The sequence below is a fragment of the Lepisosteus oculatus genome, chromosome 12 (genome assembly GCF_040954835.1).
Source record: "Lepisosteus oculatus isolate fLepOcu1 chromosome 12, fLepOcu1.hap2, whole genome shotgun sequence".
Lineage (NCBI taxonomy): Eukaryota > Metazoa > Chordata > Actinopteri > Semionotiformes > Lepisosteidae > Lepisosteus > Lepisosteus oculatus.
In genome coordinates, this window is record NC_090707.1 from 32404443 (window position 1) to 32429463 (window position 25021).

General features: G+C 39.3%; 1 protein-coding gene across 6 annotated transcripts in view; it reads left to right on the plus strand.

The window, feature by feature from the left end:
- The window catches only part of LOC102699239 (myc box-dependent-interacting protein 1), a 67892-nt gene that overhangs the window by 36685 nt on the left and 6186 nt on the right, over positions 1 to 25021 (plus strand). For 2 of the 6 annotated variants that reach the window (XM_069197227.1, XM_069197228.1), the window contains 11 exons: positions 3650 to 3735; positions 4984 to 5059; positions 7588 to 7652; positions 9101 to 9233; positions 12570 to 12698; positions 13602 to 13712; positions 15492 to 15515; positions 18570 to 18797; positions 20152 to 20205; positions 21748 to 21858; positions 24860 to 24961. In XM_069197227.1, the coding sequence (XP_069053328.1) occupies positions 3650 to 3735; positions 4984 to 5059; positions 7588 to 7652; positions 9101 to 9233; positions 12570 to 12698; positions 13602 to 13712; positions 15492 to 15515; positions 18570 to 18797; positions 20152 to 20205; positions 21748 to 21858; positions 24860 to 24961 (1119 nt within the window). The remainder of the gene's footprint in view (positions 1 to 3649; positions 3736 to 4983; positions 5060 to 7587; positions 7653 to 9100; positions 9234 to 12569; positions 12699 to 13601; positions 13713 to 15491; positions 15516 to 18569; positions 18798 to 20151; positions 20206 to 21747; positions 21859 to 24859; positions 24962 to 25021) is intronic. The other 4 variants (XM_069197229.1, XM_069197230.1, XM_069197231.1 and 1 more) reach the window with 4 other exon arrangements.

The window sequence follows — 25021 nt, forward strand, 5'->3', positions numbered from 1 at the left end:
AGTAGGTAATGTCAGTGTCATGGTTTTCAGACCAAGCTCTGTAGATGGGGAATCCTGGAAGACACCCCTACTGGCTGGAATGAAGGAATGATTCTGCATCATGGGATGAAGATAGTCACTCGGTGCTATTAAAATAGCAATCCTTACAGTCCTTGGCTTCTAAGGGAATATGTGCAACCAAACCAAGCCAGGAAAATGCTTCCCCACAATATCTCAGAATTGCCAGAACCCCTCATTCTGGTAATAAGGCACCCAGGGCTGTGAAATTTTTTAGGTTGATGTCCCACCTGCACTTGTCCATTTGTCAAGAATATGGTGAAGGGTGCTTCATCTGACCAGATGCTATTGCCCCCACTGCTTGGTAGTAGTGTTTTTTGCACCCCTAGGCTCCCCAACCGCAGCCCGAATATCCCCAGGATTTCACTCTGTGGAGTTCTCAGCTGGCCGTTTTTGGTGAACGTGGCTGCTCTTGCCCCAGATTTGCAATTTGCAATCAATTGATCTGCAGCTGCTCTCCTGCTTGCCTTCGCATTAACGCGTGGCCGTCACGAGTGTTCACCATTTCCTGGAGTGTTCACCATTTCCCTTTGCTCTCACGGCGTCTTTAGCTCAGAGCTCTAAGCTCGTATAGCTGCCCGTGAAACATCTGCAAGTCTAGGTGTTTTGGGCACTAAAGCTCTTGCCAGACTCTGTCTAATGGTCATCTTTCATTCACAGACTCCTCTTGCAATGCAAACCATGCGAACCATAAATATAGGCAAGCAGGCATGTCCAGCATTTTTACCCATGACTCTAAGCCTGCTGGGGTGTTATTTGCTTGATTAATGGTAATCAATCAGACAAATGTTAATTGCTTGATTAATGGACGTCTGTAGAGTTGATCCACAACTGCTTTCAGTATAGTTGGTGTCTCATTTACCCAGGTGTCCATTTTTTTCCACTCCCTGTATTTCTATAGCTATTAGCAGTTGACTGCTAAATTAGCATATCAGATTAGGTTCACTTAAGGGCTACTGCTGAATGTGTTCTAATTGTGGCCGGTGGTTTTAATACAACACAGCTTTGAGAATAATCTTCCCAAACATAAACAAGGGGTGAATTCATCATTCATCCCTGACACAGTACAGTTTGAATGTTTATTAAAAATCATTGTGACTGCATTTTGGTTTACGTTGTGCCAAATTCTAAACAGAAATTGAAAATAACTGGCATAATGCCGTAACTTGGATCAGTTCATATTTTGAATATACTGCCTGGAGCATGTAACTTCTTAAATATGTTCATATGCATAATAAGTACGTATGAACGTAGTTCCATCCTGTATGAGTTTTTGGAAAGAAGCCTGCATCCCGTTAAATGTTATATTGACAGGAATGACAAAGTGTGGTTTACAACATTTCAATAGTGAAAGTTAAAATCAATGGCAGACAGAATGTTCCATTAGTTATCATGAAACGTGTGAATACTGGATACTGAGTCATCAGTTAATGGCTCACACTTGAGCCATTAATCTCGAGTGTGAGCCGTTAACGGATGACACAGTCATCTATCTCAATCACCTTGGGCTTCCTGAAATCAGTGCAAGGATTATGTTTGTGAATTCCAGTTCCGCGTTTAATACCATTATTCCAGAGAAACCGTTTTGATCAGACGAAACCTCTTGCTGTTGATTCATGTTTGTATCTTTGTATGCTTGGTTTTCTTTTGGGTTGCCCCCAAATATTAAAATTAACTAGAATTGATCAAAATCAGTTTTACTGAAAAGGAGTGCTCCAGAGACATACAGTATTGACATACTGTATTATTGTTTCTACACATGATTCAATATCGAGTCAATATCAATTTAAAAAAATGCTAATGGTATCCCTATTGTGGAATTGGTTAATAATACAATTAAATTTGAAAACTGTGCTGAAGAAGACAGTTTGGTCATTTAGTATTCAGAAAAGAACATTTAATATTTCACAGTGTAATATTGGGGAAAAAGAAATTAGCATTGACAACAGTAGGAGGAAGATCCCCTTAGCAGCAGTGGTCATAAAGACTGCAGAGATAGTTTATTCATACAAATTTCTTAACTCTTAACAGTCTTACGTTTGTTTCTGAGAGGTATTTGATTTCAATGTCAATGCTAATAAAAATAAAATCCACAACAGTATGTTTTCTCAAACAGATGAAGCAGTTTGGCATGCACCAGGATATTATGACTGATATTTTTGGCAAACTAGTTTTGAGAGTGTGCTTACAGTCTCTATATTCCAATATGGTTTAGTAATAAATTAAAAAAATGATAAATATGTGAGGTTAATAGGCTGTGGTGTACAACCTCTTGCCATCCTGTATACAGATATATTTGAGCTTAAGTATATTCATCTTTATAATTGTCAGGTGAATAAAAGTATATATATAGTTTAATAAAATAGATCTGTAAATGCAATATTATTTTTTTTCTTATACAATTCATGATTGGGAGTTCTGAGTTGCAGTTGGATCTTCACGCTAAGCTCAGTATTGATATGGTTTTCGCAGGGGAGAAGCAGAGCAGGTCTCCAATACTTGCCTTGGATAAGCAGTAGGATTGCACCTGTGCATATTCTCTGTCGGTGGTTTAGCCCATACAACAGCAGAGTGCCATGGTCTTGGGTCCTGGGTTTGATTTGGGACTGGGACAATCTCTTTGTGGAGTTTACTTGTTTACATGTTTTTCAAATGTACATTTCCTTTAACATTCCAAAGACGTAGCTGGCTAGGTTAATGGGTATCTCTCTAAATTGTGTCACTGTCTATGTGTGTATGCCTTATTATGTGCTGGTACCCTGTCCAGGCTGTGGTTCCATCTTATACCATGTGCTATAATGGAAAAGTGGATGTTTTTTGTTGCATTCATTGTACAGTGTATCACCGTAATTATTAAACCCAAATTATTCACTTACAGTATTCACACTAGCCAAAACTATCACGGCAACTCAACTAGCTACTTTAAATGTGCTAACTATTGATTGAATTTCATTGGCACAGAAGTTAAAAAGTGAAACAAGTACATTTTAACAGCTAACAGTTTTAAGAGTAATTCTTTGTAGTGTTAAATAATGTAATATGACATTTTTAGTGTTTTATTTAACCTAATATAAATGTGACACAATGAAGCAGTAGTCTTTTACTTTATTATAGAATTATATGGAATTTGGGCATGTTTATTTCCATCATTTATTAATAGCTGTACTTTAATTTTCAAAATATACTTAATTGGATTCATGAAATTGTACAGTGTATGAATATTCACAAACACTTTATACAATAAATCCCTTATTTTTCTATTTGTAAGCAAGACATGATTGAAAACAAACACTCATCCCAGCTGCCGTTAGAAAAGCCCAAAGTGTGTCTCCATTGTGGATTTCTATGGTTTATTAAATATTTAGTTTGAGTAGTAGTTTAAATATGGGCCCAAAGGAATATTGATCTTTTGTATTACTTCAGAACTTTAGAAAGTCACTGGTCATTTGTGGAAAGAGTGTGATTGTACTGTAGGTTTTAAACTGTTCAGCTAGTATTTGGCAAGTACCAATATAATTTCTGTAGATATAAAAAAAGTACTATAACAATACTGATGTGCCTACAGTTGAATTTGTGTTTATACACTGCTTAGGCAGAAGAAGATCTGGGAAAAGCCCAGAAAGTGTTTGAAGAGATCAACATGGACTTGCAGGAAGAGCTGCCTTCTCTGTGGAATAGGTGAGTCAGAAATGTTGGCAAGTGCTTTTACAGGGTCAGGATGAACACAAGGGGTGTTGCTCAAGTCAGGAATTTATTTAAGAAGTTAGTTACACAGCTGTGTCTAGTACCATGAATACCTCAGGCAGAACAGAGTGAATAGAATCTCCTGGTTTTTTTCCATACTCCCTAGGTCTCTCTAACAAGCCCGTGGAGAGATAATTCCTAGAAATATGCCGTATAGATACTCTAATCTCGCAGTAACATGACAGTAAAAGGGTGAGAAAAGATATATACAGTACAAACAGGAAGTGGCAAGAACTATCTACTGTGAAAAACAGTCGGCTAAGATGTTCAATATCGGAACATGTATTTCTGTATGGAATATTGAAAATCAATATTATGTGAGACCCCCCCCCCCCAAGAATCTATGAAAATACTGAACTGAATTCAGGCAGCATACATTTTCTGAACAGCATAACTGTTTTGGGTACTGCCTTTTGTATCTCCACAATACGATACTTGTGCTTCTGTCGAGTGCTGATCTACTGTTTGATTACCTAGCAGAAATATCCTGTTTCACTCCACATGACTTGGATTTGTCATTTGGCATTTACTGTATGGTGCTGTTTAGTCCACAGTGTAAATATCAGTGAAAAATAATAACTTTGTTTTTCCACTTACATGATTTTACATGATGCGTTTTGCTTTTTTTGTAACCCCTGCAAGTCCTAATAAAAGGCATCGACAAAATACAAATAGTAATACAGCAAATTATTGTGGAACCTAAACTTAAATTCAAGTATAGCATGGAATGTATTATGTAAAGTTCTGTTATTTGTTATGATCATTATATATATATATGGGAAAATATATATTGTTAAAAAGATATTTGCAATAAATATTTGGAAGTACTCAAAAGTATTTGTCTTGAAACCTGCTTTTTGAGCAATGGCACTCTCTAGAGACACTAACAGTACTCTTTAGTTTACTTCTGCTCTGACCTACATTACATTCAGTAACTAATGTAATGTATAATGCTATGTACATTTTTTTTCTACAGAGGGTAGCAACAGGATCTGTAAATGATTTTGCCTGATGTTTAAATTTGTGATAGCCAGTGATCACCCCAGGAATGAGGACAAGACCTTGTGCTCCACTTTTCTAATATTCTTAGACTTAAAGATTGTACTGTACATCTGTGATAGTATACTTAACAGGGACCAGGACAGTTCTCCGTTTCTAATCTTTTCCTCTTGTGTCCTGTAGTCGGGTTGGCTTCTACGTGAACACATTCCAGAGTGTGGCTGGCCTGGAAGAGAAGTTCCACCGAGAAATGGGCAAAGTAAGCACGTTTTACACAGTCTGTGTTACAGCTCAGGGACAGAGCCTCCACAGTGTGGAACATCTGCACACATAAAAACCCCTCGATTTAAATAGGAGTTATGTACAGAACCGTGATGTGATTAGCCTTCCCTTCCCGCATTTCGTCAGTCACTTGCACGCGTTTCTCCTTCTTGTTCCTTTCGGGTAGTGGGAGTGAAATCGCCCTCGACTCAGTCGTCCCCATTTAATGGAAATGTGGATTGGGTGGAGCGGTGGCTCTGTGGCTCAGGATCTGCGCCTGTGGCTGGAAGGTTGCCGGTTCAAATCCCTCAGCCAGCAGAGGAATCCTACTCCGTTGGGCCCCTGAGCAAAGCCCTTAACCCCAACTGCTCCAGGGGTGCTGTACAATAGCTAACCCTGCGCTCTGACCCCAAGCTTCTCTCCCTGTCTGTGTGTCACCTGGAGAGCAAGCTGGGGTATGTGAAAAGAAGAATTCCTAATGCAAGAAATTGTACAGGGCTAATAAAGTGATGTTGTTGTTGTTGAAATGCTGCTTCTTTACCTTACTGGCGCGCTGACATGGCAATGACGGAGGCTGCTACTCTTGGAGAACCTTCCCCTGCTCTCGATGAGCTTTTACCAGCAGCCTTCCTGCTCCTTGATGTCTATCTTCTTTCTAGGTGTCTCCCTATTCCTGGACAACATGCCCCGAAACTCTGAACCTCCCTCTAATGAGCGGAATTCCCCCCCGCAAAGCTACATTTCTCACTGTCACGAGTGACTGCAAGGGTCTAGCCCAACCCTAAGTAGTCCACGGTCCATTAGGGTTAGAAGGCAGTGGCTTAACGAGAAAAATGTCAATATCCCGGACAGATCCAGTCAAAGTCCTGACTTCAATCTAATAGAAAATCTGTGTGGAATCATGTGATCCCACATCGGTGATCCCAAACTGACTTTACACAACTTGAGCAAATCTGGGCAAAGACAAATGAGTGAAACTTGTATATTCCTGGTGTGCAAATATGGTAGAGTCTAAAAAAGACCCAAATACTGACTTTGGGGGTCAATCCCCCCTTCATTAGGGGGTGAAGGCTTGTGCCATCAACATACTTTAGTTTTGCATTCTTCTGCGCTGTTTTTTCTGACATTTAACTAATTTCATAACAGTATTCAGTTTGACAATTCAGGTGTTCATTAAAATGTTCATCCAAGGAATGTGTATACATCATTTGTAATTGTAATTAAACAGAAAGCGATGTCTTTGGAAGGGACGAATATTTTACCTGATTGACCTGTTTAAGTTCACATTTAAAGTTCTGATGGCAACAGTTTTAATATTCAAACTTTTGAAATAGCATTGTATTTAGGTAGAAGGGTTTGATTACTGTGACTTTCTGCTTTTATATTCATGTTAGATGTGCAGAAGAGACCATAATAAAACACAGTCACTTTTATCTAAAATGCCTCCGTTACATAAGTTTTAAAAACCTCTTGGGTATACAATGTGAGCAGATAATCCACCTATAAAAGCTTACAGCACACCTGAGTTGTATTGTCTGAGATTGGCATAGCATATTCAGAGGTGATAATGATACGTGAAATTTGGATTTATTGTAAAAATCATATCCATTTGTCTCCAGCTCTCCCATACCAAAGAAGTGAGGTGATATGTTTATAGGTAGAAATAAAACCCATTCATTTCTAAAAAAGAGTAAACAGTACCAAGATTCTTGCCAAAATAAAGAATGTAATCAACAGGTATCAGACTGATCAATTAATCCAGTGATACTGTCATAGGTTTGCATGAAGCACCTTTTTTTTATTCATCAAAACTAGGGAATCAAAACTCCCTAATGGGGCTTGTTTGCCTCTTTCAGACTTTTCTTTCTGTGTGAGCTGTCTGCAGCTTCGCTGGTTTCTCCAGCTCAGTTCCCACACAGAGCCCTGGTAGTGTGGCTTCACTCCAGGCTCTTCCAAGCTCACACAGCTACCTAACGAGAGCCCCGGTTTATTTATAGAGTGACCCGCAGCTGCTGTCTATTGTGGGAGTAACAAGCAACAGCTGTGGCCTGTTAAATCCAGAAATATCTTATGTCCTTGTGTTATATGTTCAGTCCGTTATCTCCTTTTCTAAAGACCTGCATGCAGATCTCATAACATTTAAGGTCTGAAATACATCAGAATATGGACCAACCCGCAGGTTCACAAACATTTCATGGTACTGCATATACATTGAATATAATGAAAATTTTTGTTAAAGGATGTACTGCAACAACTAAACATTTATGACCACATACCTCTTTAGTTAAAATGATGCATAATTTAATAATAATTTAATTTAATAATTTAACATTGCATTATTTTATGTGTCTATGGTGAACATGTTTTTGAACACATTTTTTGAAGTGAGTTTGTAGAGCTTCATACATAAGAAGACGCAGTAAGCTACCAGATACACTTGTGTAATGTGGAAATAATGGTGTCAGTCTTTCAAGTCTTAATGTCTATGTATTTTGCAGTGTTTCAGCGATGTATTTCCATTTTCAGCTCAACCAAAACCTGAATGAAGTGATGACCAAACTGGATGAGCAGAACGTGTCGAAATCTCTTAGGTAGGCTACCTGGATGTGTGGTAGTGGGAATAATAACTGCTGTCTCATTTTGAGCCAAAGCACAACAAACAAACAGGTTAAAAAGGGGTTCTTAAGTAAAACCGACTAGAATTATTCTGGATGCTAGAAACAGATTATGAACAAAATTGAAATGCCTCTTTCTCTTTCTCTGATGGAGCAAATAAAGTCATCTTGCTAAAAGTTGTAGCACTAAAAAAGTTATTAACATGCAGAAATTCACTTCTTACCAATCGTGTACCCTCCAAATGAATTCATGGCAAAATTAATTTATCCGGCTCTACATTTGATATGTTGATACAAATCAAAATCTACAGAATTTTAATATAGTGTGCATGCATGATACATCTTCAAAGAAGAGAGGTTTACATTTATTGGGCATGAGGGACCCTACAGCATCCAATGGGACCTATATAAGCCTAAATGGTTTCTTGTGAACCACAGAGGCCCTGATGTAATGAGGAAGCCTGTGCACAGAGTACGGTAGGTGTTTTGCTTTCTAGCACACTGGGGAGAAAGGAGCTTAAAACAGGTCAGGGATCTGTACAGCAATCGGATCCGAATTATAACATACTGTATAACATATCCACTCCTAAATCCGTTATACTGTATGTCAATACCACAAGCATCAGGGATGCTCAAATGTGTGGCAACTGTATTAGTAGGTAATTACGGCATTAGATGAACGTAGGGCAGGATGACTGGGCCCACTTTTAAATTTAATGGATATTGCATTTTTTCCATAAAGATAGAAAAGGATAGAAGGGGAGATGGGTATGAAAAGTAACCTGGAAGCTCAAAAACAGATGCAAGAGGATACCATACAGTAGTATTTAATGAGAGCACTGTCATAATATACTGTATATATGTACATTATAGAGCAATTTAGAAACTATGGGTTAAACTGAATAATAGACAGATTTTTGGAAAGTGCATTGCTGCCTCACAGCCCTGGAACTCTGGGTTCAATGCCAGACCTGGGCTGCTGTCTGTGTGGAGTTTGTATGTTCTCCCCTTGTTCATGTGGGTTTCCTCCCACCAGTCCAAAGACATACTGGTAGGTTAATTGGTTTCTGACCCTGGTGTGAGTGTGAGTGTGAGTGTGAGTGTGAGTGTGAGTGTGAGTGTGAGTGTGAGTGTGAGTGTGAGTGTGAGTGTGAGTGTGAGTGTGAGTGTGAGTGTGAGTGTGCCAGGATGGGGTTTGACTCCCCCACAACCCGGAATTGGAAGAAAATGCTTAGAAAATGAATAGATGAATGAATGTACAAACTGAACACTTTTTATTGGGGAAAGAAAGTTCTAGATCTTCTGTTTTTAATTGTTTTATCAGTCGCCTAATCTGAAAGAGTATAGACCCAGTTACTCAACGCCTAAAGACACGAGAGGGTGGAATTCCTTCTAATTTTACACCCCTCCCTTTCCTTTCACAGTCATAAGGATCCTTCCCAAGTTAAAGATGAGTCTCCACCCACCAGCCCCGAAAGCAAGAAAGAAACTAACCACACTGCTGTAGCTTCTCCAGGGGCAATGTCTGCACCAGCCATTCCCAAATCACCATCTAAGGTAATATCTACATGGAGTGATCGTTGCTCTGGAGAAGCAGTCAAAAGATTTTAGGTTTGTCTCTTTTACAGATTATTGTAGTTCGTTTGTTGCTTCTCAAAACTACTGGACATTTTTTTATCACTGATGAAAGCAACTGGAATATATCATAAACTGCTAGGCACAGCCTCATATAGAGAGAGGCTAGGTGCCATCTGCGTCTTAAAGACAGACTTCTCAAAGTCTGCGCTGAAAGTCATTGAAGTGGTTTTACTGTATACCCTTCACCTGATCTGTCCATTTATATAACTCTATCCCTGATTTGTTTAGAAAGCTCCTTGGTCTTCATGGTTGAATCTTTGCTCGACATTCACTACCTGACTGCAGGACTTTACAGAGACGGATGTATTTATTCTGAAATCACGCGAACCATTATTATAACACAGACAGAGGCCGGTCAATTAGTTGTGGGCTCATTGAGGTAATTTTGTATACCTGAATATACAACGTCTATTTTTCTTCCATATTTTTCTTTGTATTCAATTCATTTAGTGTTTTCCGGGAATTGTGTGGCGAAAGTTGTCTGCATTATAAATATTACAAGTGTTGTGATTACAAGCTGCTTTAAAGCAACTAAAAATTTGTGCAGTGGTCTGAATTCTTTTGCAAGACATGTAGTCTACATATACATATTTCTTAGACCTCTTAAATTGTAAATTGCACTTAAACATACATACTTTTATGCATATTAAATTATATACTTTTCATTGCATGGTTAACTAGTCAGTTAACCGCCTATAGCAGGCACTGCCACCATATACATTGTATAAGCCCTTTGCTTATTGAGTAATGTAGATCCTGTATGAGCTTTATAATGAGTGCTGTAAACCTAAAGAGCTTGTTGTTTTGTATACTGTAGTTGCACTGTTTTTACCAGCTCAGTTTCGAATGCAATGACAGAAGGAGTGCCTCATCCCATCTGAGGTTGAGATCAGAGCATGTTATGAATCTTCTGATCCTATTTTGTGTATTTTACTCTCCGCTTTGTGACATGATGTGTTCTTGAGTTGGTAGATTTGTGAATCTCTACAGTTTCATTCCTACTAGCAATAATTGTTGTCCATATTCCCACAGTGCCTACTGACGGTCTTGGTAACTTTGACTGCCAAAGCAGTGAGAAATATTCCTGAGCTGTTTCACTGCCACTTGCACGGTGAATCTTCATGTAACTACTGACATGCCCTATCCAGACACTTTCATTAGGTGCAAGCAATATGCAATGGTATTGATCGCTTTACAAGATTCCCATTTTTCTATATCCATTTTGATGTTCTTGCGACACCCGCAGCTAATACTAATTTCTGAGTGAATCCCCTCAGAATTCAAACTACTTTATCATTCCTGATCCCTGAATTAAAGAGAGAAGGTGGGACACCACACAGTAAAGAGGATCTAAGTAACGCAAGTTGTAGGGGAAAAATCCAGTGAGAGCAGCATTTTCTTCAAAAGCCGAATATTTGAGAGACACAATCATTAAAAGGTGTCCTTGGGAAGTATACATCTGTAAAACCAAAGCTGTATCTCTGTGCAGTGTAATGTACGTTTTATGTTCCAGATGACACTTGTGAAGCCATGTTTTGCGAATATTTTTAAAAGAACATACAGTAGCAAGGTTAAAAGTCTGTAGTTCATTCAGTTGCTGTTGACGTTATACAATAGGTGCTCCTTTTCTGGTTGGTGTTGTTTTGTCATAATGTCAGACAGATAGTCTTGAAAAGAGGTTGTACTGTATATGGTAGATTATTTAATTCCGCGTGCTGTAGTGCCAGGGTTCTGGTTCCATGCAGTGAACTTCCTAATGAATTTAATTCTGATAGTGATTTTAAAGGAAAGCTAACAGGGGTCTTTTATATCAATTTGCCTTTCTTTAATTTATGTAGTGCTCTCGCATATCATATCATATTATGAATATCTTGCGTGATTCCCTGTTATTTCTTCATAGAGTGTGATTTGCCATGTTAACAACTTAAATTTGGCAAAACTGCATGTGTCACATGCTCTTTTTGGTGCAAACTGACTAACATTTTGGTGGTGAAAACTGACTAACATTTTGTAGATTTTCTATAATGTAGAGTCATGATGAATGAGACTTGAGCTGTACGCATCAGATTAAATGAAGACAAACATTGCTAGTGTTTTAATCATTTACATTTTACTCTTAAGCACAAAAATACAGTTGAACAACCTCTCTTCAGGTTAAGTTGCATTCTAAGTGCAAAATGTAATGAGCACAAAATAATACAGTATGTTTCATTTCTGCAAATTCTACCGGTATAAGATGGCATTCTTTCCTGCCAGAAATTGACTTTGATCCACTTATCAACCGTGTCCCCTGGGATTCCCTGTTGTTATCATGCTTTGTGTTCCTCTCTTAAAAGTAGAGTACAGTCAGAATGCACAGGGTCCAGAAAGGCTATAGCAACCCTTAATATAGGCCGCACCTATATTAAGCCTATAAAGTAAATGTCTTTCCCTTAATTGTAATAAAGTAAAAATAAAAGATTGCTTCAGAATTTAAAAACTATGTTGTGCACTATTTGAAATCCATCTCAGTTAATGAATCCATCAATTAATCCATGTTAAATGCATTGTAATTTTTATGCCTTGTCTGGATCTGTTCCTAATTATTTTTGACAATTAATAAAGAACCACATGCCTTTCGTCTTCTCTAGTAAGTGACCAAAACCAAACGGTGCGACAAATGCTCCCGTTTCAGCTTTTATTTAGTTTTTGCTGTGTTATCTTGAAAAAAATCCTCGTTATTAATGCCAACTGGTCCAAACGTTGGTAAGTCTCATTTAAGTGATTTACACAGCAGTTTACTCCCTTTGGAGGTCTTCTCCTTTAATGGTAATAAAATTATAAAATTTGACAGAAGTACAATTTTAAACTATATAGTGCATCAACGAACATTTTTACGCTATAGATCTAAGCAATGTCGTTGTTTGTGCTTAATGTGTCCTCTTTTTTTAATTTAAATTATATGGTAAAATAGATTTTGAAAAACTATGGCAGGGAAGTATTATTCTTATACAGTATGAACAGGCTGAAAGGAGTAAGTATTCTGATACAGAATTTTAAATGGCCTGGACATTTTAAAAGCATGTGTTCTGTAGATCACTAACATAGAGCCTGGTTTGTCAAGTGGACTTATGTGACAAGGTTTAGATTTCTGAGAAGATATGATGTGCCTGTGCTTTTGGAAATGTCTGTTTTAACTAACGCCTGTGCTGTTCCTGTGTTGTTTTTTTCCCCTAACTGCTGCCACTTCTGTGCTCTTCTGTGTGGAACCTGCAGCTGAAGCCAGGCCCACCCGTCCCCCCTCCTCCTAAAGTTACTCCTTCCAAAGATCTCAAACAAGAAAACATCATCAGTCTCTTTGATGACAATTTTGTTCCGGAGATAAGCGTTACCACTCCGTCGCAGGTCAGGCAACAAATCTCCCCCAGCATTTCCCTGTTCTTTCTCCACTCTCATACAGCTGTCACGGGTGTTTTGGTCCATTTGCAATGAAGGTCATGTCACCGAAACATTTACAGCTCATATTCCATATCTCACGGTGTATGACTGGCCCTCGTGTTAGACAGGATTTGGTTTTATAACTACTGTAATAAAGGGACTCAGCTTTATAACCAAAACCAAATCAAAACCTCTTCAGATTTTGACACGAGAAAAATGTTCATTTTCATCAACGTTAAAATCTGCCTTAGGGGATTCTATCAACCCAACCCATTCTATTTCTGGTGTCATCTGCAGTTGGCTTACACAGAGTTTTAACCCTCATATTTCTTACCCTTGACCCCTTCTGACCCTTGAACCCTTTCTTTGCCACGAACCCCTTCACGTTCCTGAGGTCGGAACCAACTGCTCTTCTCAACCGAGACCAAGCTTGATTTACAGCATACAGTACCTGTCTGATGCTGGAATCATGCTGGCTTCCAGGAATCAAATTAATAGGGTGTCTGGGGGCAGGGCGTCGGATAAAATCGAATTCACTCATTTTAAATGATCTTCCAGAAGTGCCTCAGTGCAAGGTACAAAGATCGTGCTTTTAAGACCTGAAATCGCGCAAAAGCAGTTCATTTTATAAGACTGGTGCAGATATTTTTGTTACTTTTATGTTTTGTGCACCTCAGAATTTTTAGCGCTTAAAAAAACAGTTTAATATTTAAACTGGGGGCTGCCTCCTGCACCTGGGAAGTCAGCTATTCGTGTTGCACAATTCTGCTTGTTGAAAACGGGTCTTCCCAGGACTGAACCCGTTGCCCAGCCCTGCGCCTTTTCTGCTGCACTTGCTAAAAGCCCTGCTTGTCTCCCTCCTGCTGCCAGTTTGAGGCGCCAGGGCCGCTGCAGGACGGACCCAGTCTTCTCGATTTGGATTTCGATCCGCTTAAACCGGGGGCGAGCCCAGAGGGCACGGCGGCCTCCCCTGCCTCGCAGGTGGGTCTCTCCAGCTGGCACGCCCAGTGCTCGGGCGGGGGGCACGGGTGGCATTATCGGATCGGAACCACATCGCGTACAGAAACATCAGAGCGCACGCGTTTCCGTGTTATATGCGTTTACTTAACAGCGTGTGTTGAACACTGAACGCAGTAACACAGGTACATGAAAAAAAAAAAACATGGCTTCTTTGCTGATGAACAGAAACGTCCTGCATGCTACTTCATTCTTCCTTGGCCTTTTGACATTTCGAGACCTTGGTTAATATCTAACTCCCCTTCCATTTCAAAACAGTTTAGCGTTGTTAACTTTGCACCACTTGGCTCTATTGCTAATCATGCCGTTTCGGGGGAAAAAAAAAACAGTCCTTTTTAGAAACCAGGGCTTGGAAGGCCAAAGGCTGATTTTCAAAGAAACTGACACACCGCACTTTTCACAATGCCGGTTAAAAAGTGGGGCGGTAATTCCGTGAACTGTGGCTGCTGCATTATATGGGATCTAAATCAATTCAATTTCAAAATGGGCACGGTAAAAGTACATTTCAGAAGAAGTGAAATATCCCCCCAAAACGTAAGACAAGAAGCGAAAACATAAAAATGTTTTCAGCTGACCTAACTTCTGTTATTTACTCGTTGTAATAACCAGATTCCTCAATCTGACAATTATGTGCTGAAGTGAAAAAATGTTATATAATGTGCCTTCATGGTGAATACAACTGAACACTATTTGTGTAACAAAAAGGGATTTATTTTTCTAAACATTGTTTAAAGGTCATTTTGGGCCAGAGGACTGATTATTGTAGTATTTACACAATGAGTATTCACAGAATGTGAATGTTTCATGAAGAGAATCATGTGGTTATTTTTGTGAGTGCTTACTTGGTTTTCATCATTATTCCACTCTTGAACCGATGAGCAGAAATGTATCGATGATTTTTCCAAAACCTAAACTTCACACATACGGTACAATACTTTTTAGAGGTTTCACTAAATAAGGCAAGACAATCAGAAGATGAATGTCTTTGAGTTTAAAGAAATAAAAAATGAAGTTACGGCTACAGTATTTGATCATTGTACAAAAATCAAGTTAAGTAGGTTGCATGAGAAGATTCCTTAGTACTATAGGTGTCATTCAGTGAAAGTCTGGTTTCATATGCTATTGTGAATTAAAGAGAACATAAGATTATAATTTGTACGTTATATTCACTATGGGGAGGGAATGACTTCCTCATCATGAAATAGAAATATAGCTTCTAAACTTATGACTCTAAAGAAAATGCGTTTCTAATTTAAAAACAATTCAGTGTTTCAATCCACTCCCACCTCTTTTCACTCTGTAAGGGAGCTCATGGCAGCTTGAATGCAGGGAAAAATGATTCAGAGTTCCAACAACCATGTATGGTGTTAAGGATATCTTATTTTTTATCCTGTAAATATCCAAGTTAATTTAATGATTTTGAAGGTCTTGAGGAACAAATTATTGACATTTTCAGACTAATCACATATGATTTAAGAATGTCTTTGTGACAATGGGTATGATGCCAGTATTCCAGAATGTTTCTAGTTAATGAAGCATGTACAGAGTTGCACACAAGAAAGTGTTAGTATGAGTGTAGCAAAATGAGACTATTTTCCTATGGATAGAACAAGTATTTGTACACTTTGATTTCTGTGGGTTAGGTATGGTAAAATGGCGGTGCACAGATGAATCTGATTTTTTTTGTCGTCAGTATGTTTCTGGAATTGACTTGTCCCTCTCTTGTTCTTGTTAACTTGCAAGGCCTTACCTTGGGATTTGTGGGAGGTAAGAAAAGAAATTCTGGTTTTATTCTTCCTCTTGATATCCTGGCATGTGCATCACCGTTCTTTTTTCTCCTTATGTCCATTCGATACATGACCACCCCTGCAGAGCCTCATAGAGTGTCGCCATGCTTTCACAGGTGGCTGTACAGTCTTATCGGTCTTGCTAGTGGCTGCCCTTCCCATTTCTTCTTTGTTTCTCCATTTTGTGTAATTTCAAAACCTCCTTTTCCATTGACTCTTGTTTTATTCCACTTGCAGTTCACCCTCTTGGCAGACTGGCAGCCGAATGTCTCTATATGGTAGCTATACTAAGCATAATGGACTCTGGGATGCATGCAAAACCTTGTCATGCAGTCGTGTTCTGTCCATACTGACATTAAGAAATGTGAAGTTTTATGGGCTGGATTGGGGGCTATAACAGCTCTGTCCACCATTTTGTCTCGATTCAAGACAGTGTAGTGCTTTTGTCCAGCACAGTAAACTGAGACACTCATGTTATTCTTAGACCCCCAAAGAGAGCCTTCATCTCACATTGTTAGGTTTCCACCATTATTTCAAGGGAACGTGTTGAAAAACAGCTGCTGCAAATGGTAATTTGCTTGTTAGAGAATCTTAGAACATGAACCGAAACGTTGTGGTTTTCTCTCTTCTCTTCTCAGCATGGAATAAACCTATGACTTGTTTCCCCTACATGGTTTTTATAGCTTGTACTGAATTTATGTGCGTGATCAGTGTGATCTGTATATGGTTAACTTATTTTCGTCCTGTATCACATGCAGTAGATTAAAATAAAGTGTATTTTATGCACACATTCATGAATATTGAGCCCCGTTTAATTGGTTAAGGTGGGCACAGGCTGTGCTCTGCCATCATGGGTTTAAGCCTGGGTGGTCACTAGCTGACTGTAACCAGACTGCCAAAAAGGTTAGGGTGGGATTGTTCAGCCAGGGCTCTCCTGACTCAATAGTGACCCCTGTGGCCTTCTGGGTGCTTGCTGGCATGCTCTGCTGTCAGTGAGGGTCATGCCTCTCCTCCAATCCATGCTAAACCACAGGTATGGAGCTGTCTAGTTCATGATGTGTTAAAAAGGAACTACAATGCTATTTTTATATTTCGGGGTAAGAAAGCATCATCATTGATGAGCGCATTTCAAACCACATTGAAGGTAAAATGTACACAGTAACTTGTAACTCCAATTTCCATCACAAAATAGACAAAATGTTCAGGTATGCGTAGGGCCATATTCTGCGATTCAGAACGAGGCAACAAAACATCCTGTGAGGTGAAGAGACCCAATTACATTGTAAATAAGCAGGCTGGTAAATACATCTCTTTTAATCCAAGAGAAATATTGTTATCAACTTTCAGAAAATTTTTGCCAACAAACACTACTTTTAAAAATCTGCCTGTAGATCACGTTGGAATATTTCTGCGGTGGAATTTCTGCTGCACAACCTATACTTATTCGCTCGTGACAGTGACTAGTGAGCAGGAAGGGCTGCCTCACGTCACAATTCTCACAAACTCTCAATAAAATGGCAACCAAACAGTACTTTCACAAAGTGCCTGATTTTGTGCTGGTACAATTTTGCGATACTGACAATTCATTTATTTTGTTACTGGGATTCAGTAATCAGTCTGAGAAATTGAGCCTGTAGTTCTCCTTTGAAGACATATGGTTTGAAAGAGAACAGGTCAAAAGGACTCTGCCTATCAGTCCGCATTTTCTCTTGTGTGTAGGTGCAGAGATTGCAGCTGAAAACTATGACATGAAAAACATCCATTGGCTAATACAAACAGGTTGTGTATAGCAAAAATAATTGTAATACTTATTTAAAAAACCACAAATGATGAAGATTATATATATATGCCGATAAATTGAATCTTTGTGATTCTGTATTTTAATTTTCTTAAACTTTTTTTTTTGGTTTTGTTAAACCATACAGAGGATTTGAAGAAACAAGATTAATATTTTTAAAAATATTTCTACTTCTATTATATCATAATAAAAAATCCTTAGACCACAGTGTTTACAAAAAGGAAGAAATAAGTAGCTAACTGATGCGTACTAATTAACTGGTTGCTGTCTTGATGAGAAGATGAAATAGATACTTCTCCAGGCTTCTCTAGAGAAACACACAGAGCTCAAAGATGTCAGCAGATTTCTGAGATTTTGTTAATGCTCTAAATGTCCGATTGATTGTTGAACAATATGATTGTTACATAGAATATGGTAACATGATTTTATCAGTGCAGTAACCGGGGACTGGTGTTGATATAAAGCAGTAATGGTGATAACTGTGAAGTATAGGTACTGTACCTCAGTGAAACAATACTCTTGCCAATACAGCCCTTAAAAAATGTTCTGTTAACATCTTGGCTTTTTCATTCTTCAACATTCTTGTTGGTCTCCAATGTCTCAGGAGCTGAGGCACACACTTTAAGAGACTTTACAATGATGTGTGCGTTTAAATACATTTTGCATGTCGCACAATGGTTAGGAATGCTGCCTAGTAGCGCTGTAGCCCTGAATTCAATTCCTGGGGTTCTGTCTGTGTGGAGTTTGTATGCTCTCCCCATTTTCACATTATATTCTGGGAAAAGTGTCTCTGGTGTGAGTGTATGTGTCTAGTGTTCACCAGAAGTATAGCTTGCCAAGGCTCCTACTACATTTATTTTAGCATTGAGGTGGAGTTATTGTACAATCGATTCTGTTCATGTTCAACAGTGCAATACTCGGTTACCTATCACATTTGCTAGGAGTAAAATAAGACTGCGTTTAGACAAATGTCATGATCTTAATACGCTAAAAAGTGCCTCAACCATCTGGAACGGCTGGCTTCTGGAGCAGTGTACGCCGTACATGTGGTAAAAGGAAAAAGGCCAAGAGTTTAATTGTCAGATCGGTTAAAAACACTTGCATTTCACCTCCGATGTTTCACCCCCCTTCCCAACATTTTTCTTTTTCTTCATCGTTCCACCATGTCTGTGTTTGTGTGGCCCTCTCCCACCACACGCCCCCTCCCTGCTGCCTTTCGCCTCCCGCCCCCCCAAGCCCGAGCAGAGCCCCTCGCCCCCTCCCCCAGATCAGGGGACATCTGATGTCGAGGCGGAGTGCTGGGATGATGGGGGCAGTGCAGCCGAGCCGCACGGGGAGGAGAGTGGCACTGAGCTGCCCTGGGGCGACAGCGGTACTGCTCATATGCAATGGGATGAGTGCATTACTGCAGACCGCGGCTTTGTGGCAGAGGGTGATTCTGCAGTTGAGAGTGAACCTCAGAACGTAAGTTCAAAGTAGTTAGGAGACTTAGATGATCATCATCCAGTGTAGCCTTAGAATTTCAGTTCCCCCAGCTGGCTAAGTGTCTGCATTTGCTCAACACAGGGCTTCATTATACAGCAGGTAGCTCCTTTTACTTTTATCAGTGGTTAATCCAATGAAACAAGGGATAGTTAGGTTGACATTCACAGTGTATAACAGGTATCCATCCAGATACTTTCTTGTAGCTGTAAGTTTGTGTTCCTTTCCTATCACAGGGCAAAGGATTGCAAAGCAGTTGTCATTATGTGGTATGTTGTTGGGGATCATTTCTTTGTCCCAGCGCAAGAAATCTAAAGAGCCAAAATGAATCTTCCGTTGATAAAAAAGCATGTGGATAACACTATTTGGCAGTGCTTGTTTGGTTCACTGGTAGAATGTATGGAATATGGAAGCAGATTAATATGTTGAAATATTAGGCTTTGGGGTGCTCAATATTTGGTCACCTTCCATAGAGAAGCAAAGTACAGTAGGGCTTTTGTAGTCAATAGAAGGCCTCGGAAGATAGAATAAAGTCAATTTTGGGAGATATAATTAAGAATTATTTTTTTTTTTACAAAAAGATAGGGCAATTAGGTCTTATTCGCCAAGTTAGCAATTTATGAAAATGGAAAAGATGCTCAGACATCTTAAAACATCTTCACTGTTTCTAATGCATACCTGTACATCTTCACTGTTTCTCTGGAAGGTTCTGTGTTAAGGCTTCTTTTTGCTAATACTTTGCTTAGCCGATATACCAAATTTTCAAGTACTGCACATTTTGCCATTAAGACATTTCTTCATCCCTTTCTTCTTTCATACCTCCCCTCTTCAAGACATTCTTCGGGATTTCGAATCTTTTATAGTAGAGGTTTGAAAAATGTGTTTTCAGTGCAATTTTCTAAACACAAAGTGCTGGATTCACACAAGGCGTGAAGGTGCAATGGCGTGGTCTGGGTGACAGCTTTGATTGTCGTCTACACATGGCTATCATATTAAAATAAGAGCTCCCCAAGTTCCCAGTTTCCCCACTGAACTGTTGAGCCTGTGACAAGTTATGTCGTTCCCTTCATGATCCATGGAGACCAGGGCACCTTTTTGTTTTCTCCACTCATTTTGCAGCCTGATACGTACAGTTGTGTTTTAAGGCAAGGCTGCTTGTTTTTAATTTGGTAGGATTTTATTATCTCCTGCTTTGATCAGCAGTGGATTTGTCTCTACAACAGTGTGGGCCTATTCACCCGTTAAGACAATTGCCCATGAACGAGAAGCGTTTGACAGCTGTCGTTTTGGTAATCGCATTCTTGCTTAAATCTATCGCAGTTTCTTTGTCCCCTAGGCCAACAAGAACGACAGCACTGTGGACACAACAGGGACAGAATCTACTGATGCTGTAAGTCTAAATTTAAGCCTGACCACAGAAAATTGGGAAGGAGGGAGATATGGGGTTTGTGAATTAAAAAAATAAGCTTATAATACTTTTAGTATTACCAAGTTCTCACATGGTTTTGTCTTAAAATGCAGATGATTTTCAGATTGCCATGTGACTGTCGAAAACTGCTTGAGATGAAAATGTGTATGAACGTGAGACAGATGCTCTTTCAGTCTTTTAGCTAATGTCATGCACAGCTAGACACTGATAGTTTCGTTCAGTAGGACAACTGTAAGTCCAGATGAGTTTTAATGAAAGTGCCAAAGTTATTTACTGTAGTGTTTCAATGACATTACCCTACAAATAGAACTAAAAAATCTGTGATGGAGGATAAGATAAAAAAAGCTAATATTACATTAAAATGATCTCTTTTGTGCATTTTTGTCATATCGTTTTATCCTGAATATTTCTGTCTGAATGCTCTTCAGTTATGTGGCTAGTCCACCCACCAACCATCAACAAAACTCAAACAAAACACAGAGCTGAGTCTTATTCACCTCAAAAATATAGGAATTATTTCTACCACTATCTGAAATACACTGAGACGCAAAAAAAAACAGGTTAAAGCCTTAACTAGCAGCTACTTTATATCAACCGGCAACTCACAACTGGCAGCCCACCGAAGCTCAGCAGGTGTGAGCCTGGCCAGTACCTGGATGGAGACCTTCTGGGGAAAAAAAGGTTGCCGCTAAAAATGGTGTTAGTGGGACCAGTAGGGGGCACTCACTCTGCGGTCTGAGTGGGTCCTAAAGCCCCAGTATAGTGACGGGGACACTGTATTGCAAAAAGGCCCTGTCCTTCAGATGAGATGTAAAACCGAAGTCCTGACTCTCTGAGGTCATTAAAAATCCCAGGGTGTTTTTTAAAAGAGTAGGGGTGTTACCCCGGCACCCCAACCAAATTTCCCCCTGGCCTCCTCATAATCCCCATCTATCAATTAGCTTCATTACTCTGTTCTCCTCCCCACTGATCACTGATAGCTGATGTGTGGTGAGCATTACCTGTAAAGTGCTTCAAGTGGAGTGTCCAGAAAGGCGTTATATAAACATAAGGATTATTTATTACCTTAGACATTGATCTGCAGCATGGCAGTTGCATGGCCCGATGGGAAATGTAGTTCTTCTGCCAAACCATAATGAGGCAATTCAGCCATGAAATACTATGAAGAGCATAACCTGTCCATTATCAGAAAGACACCTACTAATGGTAAGGGTAGCTGCAAACCAGATTCTGTCCTGGAAGAACTATTAGGTGCATGGCAGGACTATGCCTTGGATGGAAACTTGTCCCATCTTTGTCCCTATTCCTGTTATATACATTTAATGTATATTGCACAACATATGTAATATGGAAGGTCGACGGTATAAATCACGTACGGCTCTCAATGTGAACATTTAAAAGCTTTTGCCAAAAGTGAGTCATTTGCTTTGTCATTTTGATATTGCTCCCGTGATTGTGTTCGATCAAAGTGTGTTTGAGCTGTATTTGTGTTATTTTACTCAGAATGCACTCCCTGCTGTGGTAGCAGAGACATTACCTGGGACAACTAATGGTACCATGCATGAAAGCGTTTCTTCAGAGGGCGTCGATAATCCCCCAGGTTTTCTGTACAAAGTAAGTGAGTGTAATACACTGTAGTTAAGAGTACCTGTTATTCTATGAACATCACAGAGTTGTCCACAAGAGAAGGCAATTTAGCCCATCTTGTTTGTTTGTTGCGTTTGTAGCTCAGTGAATCTAAAAGTTCATCCAACTGCTCCTTGAAGAATGCTATGAAATAGTAAACCTGAGATAACCCATGAATTCTTTATGCAAAGAAGTGTTTTCTTTTCAACATTTCAACATTTTCAAAAAATTAATTCAGATTGAGTTTCTGCTTCACCGCTGAGTCTGAAGTAGTCTGGGCTAGGTATCCATACAAATCTTCAAACAGAATAAGATCGTATGCACTTGGATCTAATCTCCTTTGTTGTAAACTAAGAAATCTACTCTCTTTAACTATATGGCAATCCTGTTAAAAAATGTTTTAAGTTTAGGTATTCTGATCACATATTATAGTTCCAAAATAAGGTTTAACCATCTGACCGCAACCAACCGTAAATGAATCAGTAACATGATTTGTCTAGATGAGTTTAAACTAACATCTTCTTTCACCAGCCTTTATTAACAATTGCTGTATATCGCAGTGGTGATTGAAATAGGTCCTCTCCTACAGTATGTGCAAAGAATGGCTTGATCCTTTGCACCACATAAAGGCCGATAGTTTTGAATTGCAGCGAATTAATACAGTACATTACCTGTGTACTAATCTTGATAACATCGTTTCTTAGAAATGAACTGCAGTAAAGATTGAAATAAAAGTTGGTTCCATTGTATATACAGTGCCTTGCGAAAGTATTCGCCCCCCTTGAACTTTTCAACCGTTTGCCACATTTCAGGCTTCAAACATAAAGATATAAATTTTTTATTTTATGTGAAGAATCACCAACAAGTGGGACACAATTGTGAAGTGGAACGAAATCTATTGGATTTTTGAAACTTTTTTAAGTAATAAAAAAATGAAAAGTGGGGCGTGCAAAATTATTCGGCCCCTTTACTTTCAGTGCAGCAAACTCACTCCAGAAGTTCAGCGAGGATCTCTGAATGATCCAATGTTGTCCTAAATGACTGATGGTGATAAATAGAATCCACCTGTGTGTAATCAAGTCTCTGTATAAATGCACCTGCTCTGTGATAGTCTCAAGGTTCTGTTGAAAGCGCAGAGAGCATCATGAAGACCAAGGAACACACCAGGCAGGTCCGTAATACTGTTGTGGAGAAGTTTAAAGCCGGATTTGGATACAAAAAGATTTCCCAAGCTTCAAACATCCCAAGGAGCACTGTGCAAGCGATCATCTTGAAATGGAAGGAGTATCAGACCACTGCAAATCTACCAAGACCTGGCCGTCCCTCTAAACTTTCAGCTCAGACAAGGAGAAGACTGATCAGAGATGCAGCCAAGAGGCCCATGATCACTCTGGATGAACTGCAGAGAACTACAGCTGAGGTGGGAGAGTCTGTCCATAGGACAACAATCAGTCTTACACTGCAGAAATCTGGCCTTTATGGAAGAGTGGCAAGAAGAAAGCCATTTCTCAAAGATATCCATAAAAAGTCTCGTCTAAAGTTTGCCACAAGCCACCTGGGAGACACCCCAAACATGTGGAAGAAGGTGCTCTGGTCAGATGAAACCAAAATCGAACTTTTTGGCCACAATGCAAAACGATATGTTTGGCGTAAAAGCAACACAGCTCATCACCCTCAACACACCATCCCCACTGTCAAACATGGTGGTGGCAGCATCATGGTTTGGGCCTGTTTTTCTTCAGCAGGGACAGGGAAGATGGTTAAAATTGAGGGGAAGATGGATGCAGCCAAATACAGGACCATTCTGGATGAAAACCTGTTGGAGTCTGCAAAAGACCTGAAACTGGGACGGAGATTTATCTTCCAACAAGACAATGATCCCAAACATACAGCAAAATCTACAAAGGAATTGTTCACAAATAAACGTATCCAGGTGTTTGAATGGCCAAGTCAAAGTCCAGACCTGAATCCAATCGAGAATCTGTGGAAAGAGCTGAAAACTGCTGTTCACAAACGCTCTCCATCCAACCTCACTCAGCTCGAGCTGTTTTGCAAGGAAGAATGCGCAAGAATTTCAGTCTCTCGATGTGCAAAACTGATAGAGACATACCCCAAGCGACTTGCAGCTGTAATTGCAGCAAAAGGTGGCTCTACAAAGTATTAACGCAAGGGGGCCGAATAATTTTGCACGCCCCACTTTTCATTTTTTTATTAGTTAAAAAAGTTTCAAAAATCCAATAGATTTCGTTCCACTTCACAATTGTGTCCCACTTGTTGGTGATTCTTCACATAAAATAAAAAATGTATATCTTTATGTTTGAAGCCTGAAATGTGGCAAAAGGTTGAAAAGTTCAAGGGGGCCGAATACTTTCGCAAGGCACTGTACAAAAGGCTTAAATTGTCACCAATTTTGGGCACGTTTAGATTTGACTCAGGATTCTGACTGCACTTACAGTATATTACAGATATATTGTATAATCATGCAAAGACAAAATAGGATCATACATAGAAGTAGGAATAAAAAGAGTTCAGAAAAATGTTGTTTATATCGTTTTTCATCTCATTAGTCTTACTAAAATAAAAGCACAGAAAAATAGAGGTTAAATTTGGGCTGCAAATTATCTACACTGCTGTAGAGAATCTGAAACAGCCTGGATGTCCATCTAACTTTGAAGAACTGAGGTCCAACAGCCCTATGTTGCTGGACAAACTTAAATAAAACATATAAGGATAAAAATCTCAAGCTGCTGTTCTAGAATAAGGTAAAGTAATTCAATATATAAGATATAAATGGCAACATTTGAAAGCATTTCCATAACGTATTCCAAGAAAGTACACCAACTAGATTCGCTATTCACTTGTATATATACTGTATATGTATACTATGTTATACTGCAGAAGATGACTTACTGTATATAGTCATCAAATGGTCCTTACCCTGTCATAGACTAGGTCTCCCCCACGCTGATTTAAAGCAATTCTCCCACAGGTTCAAGCTATTCATGATTATACAGCCACTGACGGAGATGAACTGACTCTGAAGGCCAGAGATGTGGTTTTGGTGATTCCCTTTGATAATCAGGAAGAGCAGGTGAGATGAGAACATTATCATTCTTTTTTTTAACTGTCTGGAGAAAAAAAACCTCCCCCT